Source organism: Aspergillus melleus, assembly GCF_016097325.1.
Source record: "Aspergillus melleus strain CBS 546.65 chromosome Unknown contig1, whole genome shotgun sequence".
Taxonomy (NCBI): Eukaryota; Fungi; Ascomycota; class Eurotiomycetes; order Eurotiales; family Aspergillaceae; genus Aspergillus; species Aspergillus melleus.
In genome coordinates, this window is record NW_025763370.1 from 6,337,412 (window position 1) to 6,356,729 (window position 19,318).

At 51.2% G+C, this 19,318-nt stretch overlaps 6 protein-coding genes across 6 annotated transcripts; 3 read left to right on the top strand and 3 right to left on the bottom strand.

Annotated features, from left to right (window-relative positions):
• Nucleotides 1–3,251: 3,251 nt before the first annotated feature.
• LDX57_002269 (branched-chain amino acid aminotransferase, cytosolic) lies at nucleotides 3,252–4,584 on the top strand (the record flags this gene model as incomplete). The annotated part of the gene is made up of 3 exons (XM_046083913.1): nucleotides 3,252–3,663; nucleotides 3,729–4,330; nucleotides 4,399–4,584. The coding sequence occupies 3 exons, from the start codon at nucleotides 3,252–3,254 to the stop codon at nucleotides 4,582–4,584; spliced, it is 1,200 nt and encodes a 399-aa protein (XP_045939876.1).
• A 322-nt stretch (nucleotides 4,585–4,906) lies between these two features.
• LDX57_002270 (AAR2 splicing factor family protein) lies at nucleotides 4,907–6,664 on the bottom strand. Its single transcript, XM_046083914.1, has 2 exons — nucleotides 6,623–6,664; nucleotides 4,907–6,530 (listed from the first exon to the last, which is right to left on the bottom strand). The coding sequence occupies exon 2, from the start codon at nucleotides 6,390–6,392 to the stop codon at nucleotides 4,968–4,970; it is 1,425 nt and encodes a 474-aa protein (XP_045939877.1). The 5' UTR covers nucleotides 6,393–6,530; nucleotides 6,623–6,664; the 3' UTR covers nucleotides 4,907–4,967.
• Nucleotides 6,665–6,842: 178 nt separating this feature from the next.
• On the bottom strand, nucleotides 6,843–8,024 carry RPS14B (40S ribosomal protein uS11). The gene is made up of 4 exons (XM_046083915.1): nucleotides 7,799–8,024; nucleotides 7,660–7,732; nucleotides 7,348–7,508; nucleotides 6,843–7,285 (listed from the first exon to the last, which is right to left on the bottom strand). The coding sequence occupies exons 1-4, from the start codon at nucleotides 7,863–7,865 to the stop codon at nucleotides 7,134–7,136; spliced, it is 453 nt and encodes a 150-aa protein (XP_045939878.1). The 5' UTR covers nucleotides 7,866–8,024; the 3' UTR covers nucleotides 6,843–7,133.
• Nucleotides 8,025–8,294: 270 nt separating this feature from the next.
• TYR1 (prephenate dehydrogenase (NADP(+))) lies at nucleotides 8,295–10,334 on the top strand (the record flags this gene model as incomplete). The annotated part of the gene is made up of 7 exons (XM_046083916.1): nucleotides 8,295–8,389; nucleotides 8,793–8,853; nucleotides 8,906–9,017; nucleotides 9,092–9,240; nucleotides 9,307–9,906; nucleotides 9,966–10,097; nucleotides 10,176–10,334. 7 exons carry the CDS (start codon nucleotides 8,295–8,297, stop codon nucleotides 10,332–10,334), a joined length of 1,308 nt encoding a protein of 435 aa, XP_045939879.1.
• A 992-nt stretch (nucleotides 10,335–11,326) lies between these two features.
• Nucleotides 11,327–12,466, bottom strand: LDX57_002273 (uncharacterized protein; the record flags this gene model as incomplete). The annotated part of the gene is made up of 4 exons (XM_046083917.1): nucleotides 11,327–11,746; nucleotides 11,801–11,921; nucleotides 11,977–12,310; nucleotides 12,391–12,466. 4 exons carry the CDS (start codon nucleotides 12,464–12,466, stop codon nucleotides 11,327–11,329), a joined length of 951 nt encoding a protein of 316 aa, XP_045939880.1.
• A 2,259-nt stretch (nucleotides 12,467–14,725) lies between these two features.
• LDX57_002274 (putative cytosolic regulator Pianissimo) lies at nucleotides 14,726–18,837 on the top strand (the record flags this gene model as incomplete). The annotated part of the gene is made up of 4 exons (XM_046083918.1): nucleotides 14,726–16,462; nucleotides 16,510–18,351; nucleotides 18,406–18,572; nucleotides 18,636–18,837. 4 exons carry the CDS (start codon nucleotides 14,726–14,728, stop codon nucleotides 18,835–18,837), a joined length of 3,948 nt encoding a protein of 1,315 aa, XP_045939881.1.
• Nucleotides 18,838–19,318: the final 481 nt, after the last annotated feature.

Genomic DNA, 19,318 nt, shown 5'->3' on the forward strand with positions numbered 1-19,318 from the left:
TTCAAGAAAAGAAAAAGAACGGTCGGTGGAAATGGATGCATCCATCGACAGGCTGTCTGGAGCCGCCATTTGCGTCCATGACAGCACTCTGAATGGTGAAGCTAAGGAGAGCAGACAAGCATCAGGTCCGGTTCTCTGGAGGCTGGCCCGATTGATTAGTGGGTGGGGTTATGGCAAGACACGATACAATATCCAGCCATTATGGACTTGAACGGCTCGGGTCCTGATTCACGGATCAATCTTCCCCCCCAAGGCACATTGGGCTTCGATCTTAGGTCCCTCCTGCCCACCTGCCTATTCAGCACAAGACATGGCGGGCTGGATCCTTCGCTTTGGTCCGGCAGCCCAAGGCCTGCATCGTTGGTTTTGTTGGTTTACATCCCCAGGGCCCTTGCACCGTCGTTACCCTATAGCACGGTCTACATATGTTTGTCTGCGACGTGTTGATGCCAGGAATCCAACAGCCGTCGTTCCCACCGATTGGGCTGGGAGCGGATCAGCATGCGGCATCCTCTCCCGGTACGATGTTCTATGACGGAGTTTGGCGACGACGGTAGGTTATCACGCGGCAAAAGTTTTCGCATTTTTTTTGCAAATTGGATGGCGAATCTCGGCATAAAAATCCAGCAAACAACAATGTCAGGGAACTACACCGTAAGCTATCAGACCCGCCAGGCGCGAAGGCGGGAAGGGGTGGGAAGACACAAAGGGCGACAAAGCTGGCTGTCCCAGCCGGGTCTAAAAGCCATATGAAATGTCACTGGCGGAAATGAGCACCGACCGGCGATCCGCTTGGGATAGTTGAGCTCGAGGCACCGGGGGTTGCTGCCTCTATGTTGGTTCGACCACTCTGTTCCCGGGTCTAGCTCCCATCAAGGCCCACCATCCCATTGCTTTAGAATTACATCAAGCTCGTAATGACTAGTGGTAGGCGTACTCTGGGCGTCCATACTAATCTGTCTTTGTGCTCTGGAAGCGGATCCAATTTGAAACGGTACCCTTTGTGAGCTGTGGGGAAGGTCCATGCGGATACCGAGTCAGGACGGACCAGTGAGTCCACCATAGATGGAAAACTGCAGCGATAAATATGGCACCGTCTTCTCTCTCTCTCTGCGTCGTGCCTATGCTAGGACATGCAACGATTGCCATGAACAAAAAGGTCGCACGATGACCGGATGGCCGCATCATGAGAAAATGAGAAGATGGACTACTGGGTGGCGACGTCGATGATGCATCCGAGGTTGTAACGGCCAATCAGAAGACACGATGACTACAGTACGGTTCATCATCGGGGATTCTTAGCACGAACAATTCTCGGTGCGATGATGTTTGGTGGCCTCTCAGCGCGGTACTGGGAGTGTCGATCATCGAAGGTATCCTTGGGAAGTGGAAGCCATCCGGGAAGAAGGGGGGGGAGTGACACACCCATCACGTTTGTGTGGCCATCACATGATCCCCGCATCATTACATCAACGTCCCAACCCAAAATTCACTCCGTAGATTGCTTCAAATATCCGCCGGCGGGTGACTGGTTGCTGCTCAGGGACCGGGGGATTTGGATTTCAGATTCGGATTCAGATTTCGGTCAGACATCTCCCTTCATGCTTCCCCATGCGGCTGTCAGGCGGAGTCTTTCCCCCAGCCTATAAGATGGGTTCATCGTGTTACGGTGTACTCCCGTGCAAGGATTTTCGAGTCGAGTCTAGATTGTAATTGCCCGAGTCACCTGCCAAGCCTCGTTTCTTGATTTCCTTGGGCTTTCGTTAGCCACTTCCCCGACAGGACTGGTTCACAGCGAAGTCTACGGAGTAGATCAAGCGGGCTGCGGCAACGAGACTGGGATTCACAAATGAAATCTTCGTAACTAGAAAAAAAAAGGAAGAAGGAGAAAAAGAAGAAGAAGAAGAAGAACAAAGAAAGTAAAATGAAACCCTCCCACGAGACCCCAAATCCTCATGCTAGCCCAGAACGCAACTGGATGGGCAGTCGAGCAAGATGGTACACAGTAATTAGGGCTTCCCATCAAACCATCCCGGACCCTGCAGTACTACATAATCTCCAGCTCGGATCAGCCATGCTAATCCCGCCCGGGTGTTTCTTCCTAGCTAGCCCTGTGTCACCCCGTGGTCGATTGCCGGGCCCTAAGACGGAAACTGGAAACGCTGGAAGGAGCAGATCCTGCATCTACCCGACACTAACGCTGGATATATTTCGACGTTACTCCGTATATACTTCTGTCACCTTGTCGGTTTCCATGGAACTGTCGGATCTGGGTGTGATGGCCTTGGCCTGGGACGAACTTTACCCCAGTTCGTGTGGAATTGTGTATATGTATATGGCGGGGTGGAGGTGATCCCCTTGTCTTTTGCATGTGGCTTGCTCGCAGATCATCCACTGCTCTTACCTTGGTGACGATGCAGCGTGCATGGTATTTATACGGCAAGGAGCTGTCGAGCATGAACTCTAAACCGGAACCTGGCGATGAATGACAGGATGAGAGAAGCAGGGGATGTCATCGGACTGTCATCGGTCAGCGTGGAATTAACTTGTATACAACAGTAGGATAAGCTTATGACATGACAAACGGTCTCCGATCTCGGGCCCCATAAAGGCCGCAAGTAGCCGGGGACCCTGGTCGGTTAGACTCGGCACCTCCACCGATAGGAGGGGCCGAGTAGGCGGTGAAGGCGATAGATAGGGACATCTGCACGTCGCGGCAGAAAAGTATTGTCACTCAAAGGGCGTCAAAGGGCGTCGTTAGTTGTCCCCTCGAGCCTATCACAATCCCCAATTGGACTGTCAAGACTCCATGACAAGCCCTGAAAGTTCGTTCGCGGGTCACGGCAGATAATGGTCTGGCTGTGATCTGGGAGGCTCGGATATCGATGGCGAAACGTCCCAGACAAATCAACTCGGCCCCGAGAAAAGTTTTCTCTTTTGCCCCCCCGCTTGGAGGGCCCCGTAGACAAGGCCGTACTGTAGTCATAAAGCGGGCAGTATCCGATTGCGCTGACCTTTTTTTGTATCACTCCTTCTTATTCCTGGTCTTGTTCTTATTCTTCCTTCTTTGTCGGAGGTTCCTGTCATCAACTTGTCACCGCTGTTTATAGGGTCCTCGCCAATTCCTTGGTCGCATTTGGTAGTAGTATCTCCGCAGTGACTCACTCCTGCCTCTTCTCCTCGACTATATAAAACCATATACCCACTTCCGTTCTCCCGAAGATCTTACTCCCTCTATAACAACGCTCATCATGGGTTCCGTCGCACGTTTGGCCGAGTTGGATGCCTCGGTGGTCAACATCACCCGCACGACTAACCTTCGACCTGTCCCCGCGCCTGGCTCGCCGGAGGAATTGAGCCATTCCCACTGCACGGATCATATGGTCACCGTCCGGTGGACCGATGTCCATGGTTGGGAGACCCCCGAGATCAAGCCGTATGCGAACCTGAGCATCCCGCCCACGGCCTCGTGCCTGCACTATGCCACCGAGTGTTTCGAGGGAATGAAGGTCTACCGCGGATACGATGGCAAGCTGCGTCTGTTCCGCCCCGACCTCAATGGCGAGAGACTGGTCAACAGTGGTCAGAGAACGTCTCTGCCCGGCTTCAAGTTCGAGGAGCTGAAGCGTTTGATCGCCAAATTGCTCCAGATTGATGGTCCCCGTATGTTCGCCCTCCCCGTGTTTAGTTGTATGTGTGACTTCGGACTGACAAGGCATTTGCTCTAGGCTGGCTTCCCAAGGATAAACCCGAGAACTTCCTGTACCTTCGTCCCACGTTGATTGGCAGCGGCCCGCACCTCGGCATCCAGACCCCCAAGGAGGCCCTCCTTTTCATCATCGCCGTGCCCTGGCCCGACCCCGCCAAGAAGAAGCTCGAGCCTGGCGTCCAGCCGGGGTTGAAGCTCCTTGCGTCGCAACCGGACACCATTCGTGCCTGGCCCGGTGGATTCGGTTACGCGAAGCTGGGTGCCAACTATGGGCCCTCGCTTTCTGCACACGGCAAGGCTCAGGCCCTGGGCTTTGACCAGGTGCTGTGGTTGTTTGGCGAGGACCGTCAAGTGACCGAGGCCGGCGCTAGCAACTTCTTCATCGTCTGGGATAACAAGGAGACTGGGAAACTGGAGCTTGTCACCGCTCCTCTGGAGAACCAGCTCATTCTCCCCGGTGTTACTCGTCGCAGTGTGCTCCAGCTGGCTCGCGAGCACTTGACCAAGGCTTATGGATCTCTTGCGCCGGTGGAGGTTGTTGAGAAGACGTTCACGATCGGTGATGTCGAACAGGCGTGGAAGGAGGGACGTATCGTTGAGGCATTCGTCTGCGGCACGGCTGTAAGTGAACTTCTATCTTTAGAAAGTCGTATGTCATGGTTTGGATTGGTGTGCTAATTCGATCCTAGTACTTCGTGACCCCCGTCAAGCTCATCGGCAACGGTGACGTTCAAATGAGCATGGTGGAGGCCAATGCCAACCGCGCCGGATACGCCGCTCAGATCAAGTCCTGGCTGGAGTCTATCATGTACGGCAAGGATGGCCAGGAGAACCACGAATGGGCCTATGTCATTGAAGAAGAGAGTCAGAAATAAACAGGCATACCCCTGAAATGACGGATCGGATCGAAATGTTGATGAAATACCTGCATTGTATATATTTGGATAGGAGCCGGTTTTATGTTAGCAGTCAATGACCATAGAGATTTGTTTTCTTTCAAATCAGATGACTATAACTTGAAGAATTCAGATGCCTTGTTGAAAACAGAGATGTCTAGGGGAAGAAAAGAAACGAGAGACAAGTACCGGGGTCAGCTGAGGGGATGGAACCCTGTAAGCCCTGGCTTAACCTAGTTTCATCTAGACTTAATACTAGATATTAATAGAATACCACATGAACAACAGTCCATTTGAACTATGCATGTAATATAGAAAGGTTCGGATCTTAACTAGGAACGAAATGGCAATCGCTCCCACAGCTAATACTTGCTAACCTCAGTATCACCATCTCCAAGATCCACAATGACCGGTGCATATTCCCCCATTTCCTGATCCTCGTCGCCCTCGTTCGTATCCATCTCGACCTCTTCGCCGTCCTCCAATTGCAGCATGCCGTGTCGAACAACCACCCCACGGTCCAGCTCCCAGTCGTATTCTTCCTTAACCCACTGCTCGAGTCGCTCATATTCGTCTTTCACGGGAGACGCAGCGCCATCCACCACGTCATATAGCGACTTTCGGAACTTGACCAGTAACTTCCGCAGGAAGTCTCCGCCTTCTTCCCCGTCGAGATCAAATAGTCCGCCCTCGACATCGTCGCATCTCTTGAGCTGTAGTAAAAGCAAGCGCAGTACGTCGCTCATGAAACCTTCCCGGTTCTTGATCGCACTTCGGCAGGTGAGGATCAACCCGAGCAGTCTTTTCCACTGCTGGAGACACGAGTAATTCATCAAGGTCAAGATCATGAGGAAGGTGAATTGCAACTCGCCCAGCACCTGCTCTTCCCCGAGCCTTTCATCAACTTCCGTATTGCCCTTGGTGGTACCAGCCGCCTGGTGTATGAGGTCCCCCAGCGCCCAGGATCGATCCTGAGCTGCTTCGGTTCGTTCGCGTCCAATAGCCCCCTCTCTCCACGTTCTTTTCAAATCAATAGGCAAGAACGAAAGCTCGCTCTCCGGCTCCACCGCCACGCCTTCGCCTCCTGCTGGATTCCCCTCCCCTTCCGACAGCTTCTCAATACCAGGTATATCATCGTCATCTCTCCTCGCCGTGCTCGCAGACGTAACCGTCCACCGCGGCCGATCATCCACATCCACCTCATGCGCCCCGAAGATCCGCGACAGAAGTGCCGGCGAAACCCGATCCGTCAGACCCTGCCAATCCCTCCTCCCCTCCTCCTCATTCACATCATCCACCTCATCCGGCACCGACGCCTGACCCCCCACCTTCGAACGTCCCTGCGACATAGAAGACGGCGGGACCCGACTCCGATACCGAAAGAGACTCCCGCGCTGCCACACAGCAGCCAAATTTGCCTTGTACCGCATAGCCTCCTGCTTATCTGCATCGCTACTGCCCAGCAACGGCACGAGAGTCTCGTTGTCAGAACTCCATTTCCAGATGTAGATTTCGGATCCGGTGTCATTGCGGCGTGTGGTGATCGCGTTCTTTGCGTTGATGGTCGTCCCGGCGGCGTTGATGTCGCCGACGTAGAACCAGGCGCCGCTTCGGAGTGAGAGGCTCTCTGTTGTCCCGGTGTAGAGGAAGTGCCAGCCGGGAGGGAGGTCGCGGATTCCGTGGAAATTGGGCGTCGAGGTGAAGGTGATCAGGTCGATGCCGACGAGGGTCTTCGGGGGGAGGTGGGGCACCAGGATGGTGGGGGATGGCGAGACGGAGGTTTGCATGGTTGTCGAGTATGGTATGTGATTGTATTGTTTGATGTAATAGAGAGTGCTATCACTGTGGAAGAGATGCGTTGATTGGGGGGGTGTTGGGTTCAGTTCAGTAATGTCGCATATCGAGGCCGCAAGGATTCGGATGCCCTGACGTCAACCCAAGATGTTATTTTGTCAGATGGCGCTATTATGAGATAAATGATGAGGTTGAATGATAGAGGAATGAGAGAAATTATTACCCTGGATCTGATTACGTGCCAGTCTAAAGGCGCGAGGCAAACTTGTCAGGATTTGTAGATGGAACAAACTGCGGCGCGGATCAGACTTGAAAGCACCCGCGGCTGACCTTATCTTAGCTCCGATAAAAGCCTGATAAAAAGAACCCCTCTGCCAACAACCGGTGATAAGAAGGCTCTCACTGCTTGGTCCTCTACTGTTTATGACTACAAATCTAACAGCTTAACCGCATGTTTTAATCACATACACTACCGTTCCTACGAATTGACAAGAATGCATCATTCCAGTTTTGAGTTATATTGACCTGAGCAGTTGCCACGATTGCCACAAACTACTAACCCCAAAGCCGAAAACAACCAATTGGGACATGAAAAAATTGAAGACCAGGCTTGTATGCCGTTCTCCGCGTTTATTCCATCCACATACACAGGCCAAGAGCCCTGCTGGTAGCCTCCATTCCAGCGTTGCAGAAGAGTCGTACAACTTGGAAGAGAAAGACAGACCCGCACATATCTACAGACGACGACCACGGCGACCACCCTTGCGACGGGTAGAGTCGGAGGGAGTGGGGGTAACGTCCTCGATTCTGCCGATTCTCATGCCGGAACGGGCAAGAGCACGGAGAGCAGACTGAGCACCAGGACCGGGGGTCTTGGTGCCGTTACCTATGAAAAGAATCGCGTTAGCCATGAACCGATAGAATCGGGTAGAGTATTCAAGAACATACCACCAGTGGCACGGATCTTGATGTGCAGAGCGTTGATGCCGAGCTCCTTGCAGCGGGCAGCAACGTCCTGAGCAGCCAACATGGCAGCGTAGGGGGAGGACTCGTCACGGTCAGCCTTGACCTTCATACCACCGGTGACACGGCAGATGGTTTCGCGACCGCTGTTGTCAAATCGTTAGCAATCCTGCACTTGTCGTTGTTCTCTCAGGCTCCGATCTTCAATCCATGTCGAATTTTTCCCGAGACCAAATCCCCATGAACCGAACAATCGAAGCCTGTCGCAAATGTCGCGCAAAATAGAGGGAGACTAACGAAAGATCGGTAACGTGAACGAAGGTATCGTTGAAAGAGGCGAAGATACGGGCAACGCCGAAGACGAGCTTGCCTATAAACCCACCATGTTAGTCCATGCGCAAACGCAAACAACTTCGAGAAAATTTCAAATTCTTACCATCACCGGCCAGAGGGCCGAGAGTGACGTTCTCCTTGGCGGCAGCGGGAGCTTTCTTGGGAGGCATTTTGATGTGCTGTGGTGGAATGGAATATGGGAAGGAGAAGAGAAGATCAAACGGGCGTGCAAAAGATCGAGGATACAGAAAAATGATGGTGTGTGCCCTACCGGCAGTTTGGGGGTTCGTGATTGGTCCAGCATCAATGTGAGCGGGCCCAAGCGAGTGGGTGCCTGAGGCCACCAGAATGAGCCCGTCGGGGTAAGTCGGTCCGAGAGGCGGTGAGTTGTACTTTTTCAACGGCTATTTAAATTTTCCTGCAACTCACCCTTTTGCTTGGTTCTTGTGTTTACCTCAAGAAGAGACGGAGTGTCAATCTCAGTGTGTCCTGCGTCGGATCCTGTCTTTGATTCCGCTTGACTGTCACTTGTTCTGGATTGTACTCTTGAATCTAGTGATTAGTCCTCTCTCAACTGTCGCAGAGCTTTCCTACCCAGTATGGGTTTCACCAAGGAAAATGCCATGATTGGCATCATTGGCATGGGTGACATGGGCAAGATGTATGCCCAGTTACTCAGTCAAGCAGGGTGGAGGTAATCTCTCAATCTTTCTGTTGATTCTGCGACACTTTCCCCGTCTCCTCGACTTCTCCCATAATAGGTATGACTCGCCCCCTCTCTCCCTTGCTTCCCACACTGCCCCTCATTTGGATGATGACTTGAGTGCATTTGGCTCGAGTATGACTCGGGGATAGCTTGGGTACCATTCTGGTGCCTTGGTGACACCCGAGTTGTCAATGATGTAAATATCTCGCTACCTTACTTTTCTTTGTCTGAACTACCAAATGATCTTCCTTTTGGATCACAAGACTTGCTATTCATTGATCGTCGACTGACTCTGCAATGGATTTAGGCTCTTATATCGTATTCCTAAACAATTTCACGTTCGATAGACTACGGTCCTAGCTATATACTAACTTATAATTTACGAATGAAGGATTAATGCTTGTGACAAGCCCGATAGCTTTGAAGATCTGAAAAAAGAATTTGATTCTTCTGTACGTCTCTTATGGCCGCAGCTCATGCTGTTCCTCGACTTATCGTACATAGCAAGGTGTTACAATCTATCCGAATGGACACCTGGTTTCAAGGATTAGCGATTTCATTATATACAGTGTAGAGGCTGGTGTTATTGACAAGGTAGTGGCAGAATATGGCCCATGTATGTCTTCGTCAAAGCCAAAGCTACCATACCTTCCCTTCGAACGGTGTCTGACTCGTGGAATATCCATAAAGCTACCAAGGTCGGCGCCATCGTTGGCGGCCAAACGTCCTGCAAAGCTCCCGAGCTGTCCGCCTTCGACAAGCATCTTCCCCCGGATGTAGAAATTGTATCGTGCCATTCGCTGCATGGACCCAAAGTCAACCCCAAGGGTCAGCCTCTGGTATGCCGCTGTATACCGAGTGACATTGGCGTTGCGCGCATAATAACACCGTTGCTTTCCCTTTAGGTCCTCATCCAGCACCGTGCGTCGGACGAGAGTCTCCGGGTCGTGAAGAACGTCCTGTCGTGTTTCGGATCCGAATATGTCTACCTGACTGGTGAAAAGCACGATCGCATTACTGCAGACACCCAGGCGGTTACCCATGCTGCTTTTCTGAGCATGGGAACTGCATGGCAAGCAAACAAGCAGTTCCCCTGGGAGATTTCCCGTTGGGTGGGTGGAATCGAGAACGTCAAGATCAACATCACCCTGCGCATCTACGCAAACAAGTGGCACGTCTACGCCGGTCTAGCCATTCTGAACCCGGCGGCCAAGACCCAAATCCGCCAGTATGCGGAATCAGTGACAGACCTTTACAAACTTATGATTGAGGGACGCCGAGACGAACTCAAGCGCAGAGTTAAAGATGCCGGGGCGGCTGTTTTCAAGGCAGGCACCGAAGGCCAAGATCTTCTGCTGAAGGATGAGGTTTTGGATCGCTTCTCTCTCTCAAACCGTCCACGTGAAGACACGCCTCCGAACAACCACTTGAGTCTGTTGGCCATTGTTGATTGTTGGTCTAAGTTGGGCATCGTCCCTTACGACCACATGATTTGCTCCACACCCGTGAGTGGCCTTGACTTGATTCTGCGGCCACGACATCTTGCTTACAATCTCTCCGTTAGCTCTTCCGTTTGTGGCTGGGCGTTACAGAATATCTGTTCCGGAACCCCGATCTCCTTGATGAGGCGATCAATACTGCCATTGATGACAAGACGTTCCGTTCCGATGACCTGGAATTCACCTTTGCTGCCAGGGTAGGTCCAGCGTCCCAGACACCGAGGGCGATAGCCATTTCTCCACCCACATACTGACATAAATTGTCTAACCCCCAGGCTTGGTCCGACTGCGTCTCATTTGGTGATTTCGAATCCTACCGCGATCGATTCGAGCGAATCCAGAAATACTTCGCTCCTCGTTTCCCCGAAGCCAGCAAGCTCGGCAACGAGATGATGAAGACCATCCTTGAGAAGACTAGCACCGGACAATCATGAGTCCCTGAAGAATGACAGGAGCAATTCATGATCGGATGATATGATGCACGTTGTTCGTTCTTTCCTTCCTTCTATCTTCGATAAAAAGAGGCAAAAACGCATTGAAAAAGCGCGAAAGTTCAAAACAGAAAGCAGTCATTCAAAAGTTAGCGAGGCGCTGTGGTCACTACTGATGCATTTGAGATTTCGCTCATCTCAACTCCGTTTAGATCGGGGAAAGGGCGTTATTAAGTCGACTCGGCCAGCGGGCTTTTTCGGGTTTTTTATTTGTGCACACTGAGCATACTTCATTCCTATGGCCTCTTCCTTATCGGCCATCCATGTTCTTTCGGGTTAACTAGAAGCAATTACAGCGGGGAACAATTTACTCAAGTACTACTATGATCATGCATGATTAGGTCCTTGTTTTGCCAGTTATACGTACTTTCGTTTCTCCAACCATGTAGCAAACAATAGTGCAGCATGCTAATGCAAGCCTCATCACCCCATGCTGGGTTCTGGTTGGGGGTTTTAGTGTTGGCAGAGATACCGATTGAGAATATTGAAACTGGTTATCAGGCCATTGAATCCAAATCTCAAATTGAACCGGTAAACAGATCTCCATGATCTATAGCAGCATTGGGTGCTCCTAGTTATATAGTGTAAAGATTGGCCACAAGTATGAGGTCTATGTACATACGTACTACAGTTGCACGCCTAATGGATCGAGCATACCTGCTCGAAGAAAGGACCTCACAATGTAAAACAAAAAACAAAGTCAACAGAGTTGTCTATTCTGAGTTTATTCCTAACAAGAGGTAAACAAATAACGCAAAATCAGCGAGAAACAGAAACATAACGAAAAACGAAATCTATGTGTATCTTGTAAGGTGACCCCAAACTCCTGGCAGATGTATGTATATATAAGATAAGAGAGAGAGAAGAAAAAAGGAGGGGGGAATGAGGAGATTGGAGAGGGAAAAAAGAAAAAGAAAAAGAAAGCGCCAGCATGTCTATATCTGAGCCTCACTTCTCGCTGCAGCGGCGGCGGCTGCTGCTGCCTTCCTCGTTTGCAGATAGGCCTGTATGGCACCAACTTTGGCGTTGCCACTAAAGAGGTACCTGAACAGCCGGGCTAGAGCACGCATGGCTTCCAGCCAGTCCTTCTTCAGGGTTAGATCGTAGCCTCGAGTAAATTTCAAGGCGAAAACTTCATCCGTAGAGCAGCCCTCTGAATGCACTCTCATGATCGTATCAGCCAGGAAAAGCCCATGGGCGATGTGAACATAGCGCCCGTGAAAGCCTACCACAAAAACCTCTTGGTCATGAGGCCCGGCGTGGACATGGTGTAGGGCGATGTTCTTGGCCAATTGTCCGAGCATGATGCTGAGGGTTTCCACCAGAAATTGGTCCCAGGTCTGTCCTTCGTACCACTTCACGGTTGATTAGAAATCGCGGTGGAGTCGCGTGGTACTGAGCTGACTTACCCCGGTGAAAGAAACGATTGGAATGTGACCTTCTTGAAGCTTCACGGTGGCAGCACCCTCTGATTTAGAAGCGAACTTTTTACCACCCATCACATATTTCTGCATCACTTCGGAATCGAACCTTTGATCGAGAATTAGAACCTTAAGCGACCTAAGAACCGAGGTCGAGGACTCACTTGACTCGGGGAATGGGTTCACCGGCATATTCAAGGTTAAAGTAGATAGTTCTCACCAGCGCCTTCAAAATTAAGCCCTGTGATCGGATGAAGGCTCTATGAGCTTCTCGCCCTGGGACTTCCCAGCTGGTCTTGGGGAGAGTAATCGTCTCCAGGGCTTTTAGGTAATCTATGACCCCTACGTTAGGGCCCTGCAGCCCCTTAAAATAGGAACCAAGGTCGTAGAAGAAAGCTCGAAAGCTCAGTTCGTCTTGCGGCCACTCTACGGTGTGCTCCTCTGTCGCGACATCGCTTTTCCGAAATATCCAAGGGATCAACCCCGCCACATCCAGGTCTATCAGCAGTTAGCGACGCGGATCAAAAAGACCAGAAAGACGCATGTAAGTTACGCAGATGAGACACAATATCCCATACCTTCACATTCTTTGTTCACAGCTCTGGGGATCAGCCCATCAAGATCCACGATCTCGGAACGAATGGTCACCGACATGCCGAGGTAATGAATAAACGAATGTATGGACTACTAGGTGAAATAGGAAACGACAGTGACTCTGGGGATGTGCGCTGGTAAAGTCTCCATTGGGCTGTCCAACTTCAGCGAGCAATTAGACAGCAGGAGCCGTGGAGTGTCATTCAGGTACAAGTGTTTGGATGAGAGAGAGGTAAATACGTTGGAAAGCAGCATGGCCGTGGAGTAGTTACTGCGTATAATCGTTCTTCCGCCCCGATTGTCGCCCTCCTGGCCGTCGGGTACCATGAATTGCATTAATCCTAAATTAACTTAAATCTCCTGAGGGGCTCGCATCGTGGGACTAATTCCCTCATCAACGTGGTTCGATCCAGTCCCTGGCGTGAAACATGTCTTGAACAAAGGTTTCCTGGCCACTTGACACTGGCCTCTCCACGAAAAGTCGAATATATTGTGACACCTGGCCCAATCCAATATGCTTTGGAGCATCCACGGATCGCTTGCATTGGACTAAAAATGAATAGAGGGGATCTTCATTGTCTATTCGGGGCCTAATGATAGTGTCATTCGCTCGCCACGACTGACCCCCATGCGACTTTGAACGGTGAAACTGATCAGACCTTCCGCCCCGAGGACTCTGGTGAACAGCACGGGCTCATGACGACGAACATTCTCGTGAAGGATGTTGGAAACTGACGATCAAAGGATCCTGGGAGACTCTAGCTCTTGCATATGGACCGTGCATCGTGGAGAAGACTTGAGATCTCGCAACCTCTCATCATTCACATCCGCCGATCGATATGAGATTGACCAACGCTGTCGGCAACTCTCCCGACCTGTTTCTCCGCCACAATCACATATTGCTAGGCTCCTACTTTCTGTATAGAAACATGTTAGTTAAGGATTCCATGCGGCACCATGGATCCGGATGTTTCTGATTCCGCCCCCGATTTAATAATTGTGCTGTTGGTATATCGTACCATCTCGCGAACGAGTGCCCTGCCCTCATGCTGCCCCTTTGTAGATATGTGCCATCACTGTAGCTCTGGCTGGGCCTAGTAACGGAAATTCCGCGGCAGACCTTCAAGGTGTCTAGTAGAGCCCAAGCATTCCGTTTTCGCCCCAGATCCTATGGCATGAATATCGAATGCATAGGAATCAAATGTATATTTGTTTTGTGTTGAGGCCATGGTAGTTCGAATGATTTTCTTGGTTTCAATTTCATCGACTTGGAGAGCAACATAACCTGCATAATACCCGATGTTGATGGAATCTTCAAAGGAGAAGACGTTGCCAGGAATGTTACACAGGTCAACGTCATCAGGAATTTCAACAGTTATTTTTATTCCTACCAACTTTCATCATTCGTCTGCTTTTTCTGCAGAAGAAAAAGATTCATTGTCGGTTGTTCTCCTGCTGCGCTCACTTCATGCCTACCTTGAGGCGCATTCCCATGTGACGTACTATTTCCATGCGTGTGCTCATAGACCATGGCCATAATTCCAGGTATTCTGAGTGAGACAACCCTTTTGCTAGCAATATTTGCGATCGATCTGAGTTATGGCGATCTATTTGAGTCGTATGCGAAACTTTCTTCCCCCTTGTATCTGGGGTTGAGTGACACAAGCCAAGCAAAATAATCCCTGCGCAAGATCAATCCGAGCTAGCCTGAAGACAGTAGGGTGTAGGGTGTAGAGTGTAGAGGAGGGGGTATACGGGGTGTATAGCATAAAAGAAGCAATCCGTTGAGGCATTAAATGTGAATCTAAACCATGGAGAAGCCGATCTCCACATGGATCCATGAGGCGCAGGTGCAGCCTTAGGCGATGGGCCCTGTTAGTCAGCCAACAATGGGCGGCCAAGACATGCATTGCAGCCAGCCTGAAACCACCCAGCCGTGGGATGGATAAGCTCGTCTTCATTGTTGCCCGCGAGCTCATCTGTTGCCCTCTGTCGTTACTTCTGTTCTTGTTTCCACTCCCCCCCAATTCCTCGCCCATCTTCGATCGCCCGACCCCCCTGTCGATAGCCAGCCCGCTCCCCTCTCTTCCTCTCCCCTCTCCCCTCTCTCCCCTCCGGAACAGCAGACACTTCCCTTCGAAACGTGCCCGCCGCCTTGTCCGATCCCTCTGAACGCGCTCGATCGACAATCGTCAACGCCACCGGGGCTGCCTCGGTGATCCTCGACGGTCTTCTTCTCGTCGCTCAATGTGGTCCCCCCATAACCTACCCTCCCCGCGATAGGTGATAAAACACTCGATTGGAGCTAGATGGAGATCTATGGCGTCCGGACATAACTCAGGGTTCTCGGCGACGTCGGTCCAGCACCGTCCTGGTGCTGATGGCCGGTCCTTTTCCAGCCAGGATGATGGCTCCGGGGATGGCAGCTGGCCGGGGGTGCCTCCCAGGTCCGTGAGGAACGCTCGCTCGGAGTCTGGAGGCAGTGGGACGATCGGTCCTCGGGGAGGCTCGTTGGCCCCTTCTTTTGGATCTGGAGGACCGGGCAGCTTCAGTTCTGAACTCAAAAGCATGAAGACCTCCCGCAGCACGACCCCGCGACCAGATGACACCTTCAGGCGAAGAGGGAGCAGCAACGTTGATTACAACGATCTGTCCAGCACGGAGGAGCGCCAGGCTGTCATCCGGAACAAGATCGCGAAGGAAATGAAGATCAAAACTGGAACCGAAAACATGCTGGAGGCTTTGCTGGCGAAGAATCCGAAGCACACGAAAGACCAGCGATTAAAAGTGGAATCGGAGTTGAGCACGTCAAATCGCAAACTTGCGGAGCTACACCATGAACTTGAAGAGGAGATTATACGTGCGCAGGAGCCCTCCACCCCTCCTCGGAGCCGTCTTTCCAGCCTGTTCCAAGGCAGCTCGATACGGTCGCCCACTCGCACCAATCTGGACGTGGACGATGAGCAGATAGAATACGGAGAGGCGGAAATGGAATCCCCGACATACGTTCTGGCGGAAACATTACAGGCGTTGGAGATTGAGGGCATGTCGCCCGACTACTACGTCGAACGGGCCAATAGTCTTGTGGAGCTGTTCAAACGGCATCCCACTTTGAAATACGACCTGGCATGGCCGGACTTCGGATTGCGTGTCCAGATCATGCTGCTAAGTGACAACAAAGAGGTAGTGGCGGCAGGATACCGGCTCACGCGCTATGCGATAGCAGATCGAAAATCCCTCCAGATAATTCGCTCTCTACATACCGACGAGCTTGTCATACTATCTCTGGTCAAGGAAAGTAAAGCCAGCATCGAGCGGGAGCAGGCTCTTAAATTCGTTCGGGGCTTTTTGGATGTCAAGGACGGCGTGCACGAGATCTCGCGTGCCGTGGTGCGGACAATTGTCGCTGTTGCCGAGCACCACGAGGATCGATTGCGGAATATTTCAATCATGACCCTCGCCGAGATTTTAGTGAAAGAACCAGCGTTGGTCTCCCATGCGGGTGGCTTTGCGATCTTGCATGATGCCCTAGCAGAAGGGACATTCGGTGCATCGGAGAGTCTGATAGGCAGCTTCTTACACGTGCTTGACACCCCAAGCAGCAGGAAACACCTGCAAGGAGGGTGTGAGCTTGAGGCCGTTCTTGCACCGTTTACCGATTCTTTATCCGACACTGTCCGCAACGGGCGCTTAAAGTCTTCTGCGAAAGCCATTTCAGCCATGCTCAAAACTTGGCCCGGTTTGGTGGTTCTCGCAAGGAATGGTGCTAAACCTCTCCAGTCACTTTTGAATTCACTGCATTACCCCGACGCCCAAGCAAGGGATTTGATCATGGAGCTTTTGTTCGATGCCCTACGGATAAAGCCACCGTCATGGTCGTCATCGTTCCTCGCCGGTCGAAGGCTGACAACTTATGGGAGAGTTGCAAACTTGAGGTCCGATTCTGACGCGAAATTGACCCGGGGGTACTATGATGACCGCGATAACCAATTCGATCTAACCGCCCATTTTTCGACCCTGATCCTTGCGACCCTGGTGGATGCTGGGCTATCACAGGTTCGTTCTCTTATCATCCTACTTGGAACACTACTGACTGAAAGAAGGCACTCTCCGATCTAATTGAGGATGAAGAAGACCTTTCCCTTAGGCGCAAAGCCACACTACTTTTGACTGAAGTCTTGAAGCTGGCGCACCACTCGTTGCCTCATAACATTAGTGCGAAACTCCAGGTTCTTCCGCACTTATTGCCCGCTGCCATCAAATTCGACGTTGAGAATCACGACGTTTCTACTTCCACTATCTATCAGATCGAGAGCATCAACAGGACGCTGGCACGCTCCATAGGAAACGTCCCGAACGGAGCGGGCCGATACAACGTGGAAGTAGACATATCTGCCTCTCTCCTAACGGGAGATCAGGGCAAGGACAAACTGAGCCCTGCGATGGATGAGACGCAATTTCGCAATGCGATTCTCGAAACACACGTATTGAACACGGTGAACTATATCAAGTGGAAATGGGATTTGATTCACCGCATCGTCGAAGGCCCGTTGACGAACCCCAAGAGGCTGGATGAGGCCATCAAGGGATCAAAATTCATCAAGCGACTGGTGGGTTTCTATCGGCCTTTCAAGTACAGGTTCTCTATGCTCCCGAACACCAAACCGAACCAGCGCTATGTTCGGACAGGATGTGCATTAATGCGTACCCTAGTCCAAGTGCCAGAGGGCATAAAATACTTGGCTGAAAATAAATTTTTGAGACAAGTGGCCGAGTGTCTTGCCCAGGTGGACCGCATGAGCGGGCTTACTTCAGCGTCGCCTCTCTTTTCCCGAGAGCAGATGAGCAGTACACTCAGCGGCGGCTACTTTGCCCTGCTGGGGACACTGAGTGGTGATGCGAACGGTCTCATTATGATGGAGCGGTGGCACATGCTCAACATGTTTTACCATATTATCGAGCTCCGAGATCGGGATGACCTGATACAAACGCTTCTGGGGAACATGGACTACACCAAAGACAGCCATCTCCGAGTCATTCTATCCAAGGCTCTCACTACCGGATCTAAGGAGATTCGAATATTTTCCACTAAACTCCTTCGCAAGTATGCCGTTGGGAACATCTCTCTTGCTCCACAGACGGCTATTGGCAACGCAGACTGGGTGGTTAAGCTTCTCGTGACTCAGCTCTACGATCCCGATGTTTCCGTATGCCAGATGGCTGTGAAGATTCTGGAAGAGGCATGCAATCACCGCGATTATCTTGAATATGTCGTGAAGTGTCGACCGTCTCTTGACCACCTGGGAGAGATCGGCGCCCCTCTTCTGCTGCGGTTCTTATCCACATCGGTCGGCTACCACTATCTGGATGGCTTAGACTACATCACGCAGGAGATGGACGACTGGTTCCTGGGCCGTAACGACACATATGTTGGGTTTGTCGAAGCTGCTCTCACCAGAGCGTACGTTGATCAACCACGTAGGGGTAGTCTTGTTCCCGACGATCTTGTGGATATGCAGGATATCGGGCTGGTGCCGCCTCATTTCTACAGAGAACTGGCCCGAACCGCCGAGGGTTGTAAACTTCTTGAGCAGTCAGGTCATTTCAACGAGTTTGCTTGGACCATCCGTGATTTTCAACTGCATGAGGAAGACACCGAGGTCCTCCTCAAAGTTAAAGGGTGTTTGTGGGCCGTCGGCAACGTTGGGTCCATGGAGCTGGGCGCGCCATTTCTCGAGCCAGATATTGTCGAAAAAATCGTGAGAATGGCTGAAAGTGCAGAGGTTTTGACCATGAGGGGCACAGCTTTCTTTGTCCTGGGGTTGATTTCACGTAGTCGGCATGGCCTCAGGGCACTCTGGGATTTGGGCTGGGACTCTGCTGTTGACCAGAAAGGAAATTCTCTGGGATTGAGTCTTCCAACTGATTTCAACAAGCTCTTCCTGGTATGTTCAGAGCTGCCTGGCATCGCTTCATACGAGTCTAATCTTCATCACTAGGTGGATTTCCCCTCTCATTCTCGGCATCCCGGGTCGAAACGCGCGTCTCAAGAGAAATTCAAGGAGGCTACTCTCGATTCCGATCCGGTCAACCAGAAGATTCTCAAGCTCATTGTTGACATGGGAAACACCGTCCTTTCAAAGCGAGCGGCGGCGGATCTTCACAGGTAAGCGAGCCTGCATTTCTTTCTCGAGCCGTATGGCGACTAATATATGAGTTCAATCTGTAGTATCAAGTCGAAGCAACCCGAACGATTCCACCAACCACACCTTTTCCGCAAAACTCTTAGCATTCTAGAAAGCCATCACTACCGACTCCCCGCCCGTCGCTTTGCCCTTGATCTGTTTGACAAGAGTGTCATGCGACGGATTGTATTAGAGGATGAGTCTGACTCCGAGTCCGAGGCCACTTCATCTCAAGAATCGAGCTGATTGTCTAGCTGTCCTCAATTATTTGCATCCTGTGTTTGATCTTTGTTTTCGTTATTCATTATTTCTTTGAGCCTTATACCCTGTAACCCTGTGGAACGACTTGTGGTTTTTGTTTGGAGGGTTTCTGGACGATTCTTTTTATTTCCCGTCATTTCACTCATCTCTTTTCCATGTCCCATTATTCTTCGGTCCTCTGGTTCTGGGACGGTGTTTGGAACGGCTTTGGTTACGAGCAATGAAAGGATATCAACGTGTCACGGTCTGCTCAGTTATACTGAGCCGAGCAGGTTCTCATGTGAAGGAACAGGAGACGGAGAGAGAATTAAAGTCTCATCGAACATAGTTCCGCCGTGTTCATATACCGCGTATTTGATTTGAATAGCGAACCCGCATGCCTGTCTGGAAAGAAGTGTACATACGATGGATGATATGATCAATATACAAATGAAGCCGAGGCCGACAGGTTTCGGACTTCGGATGG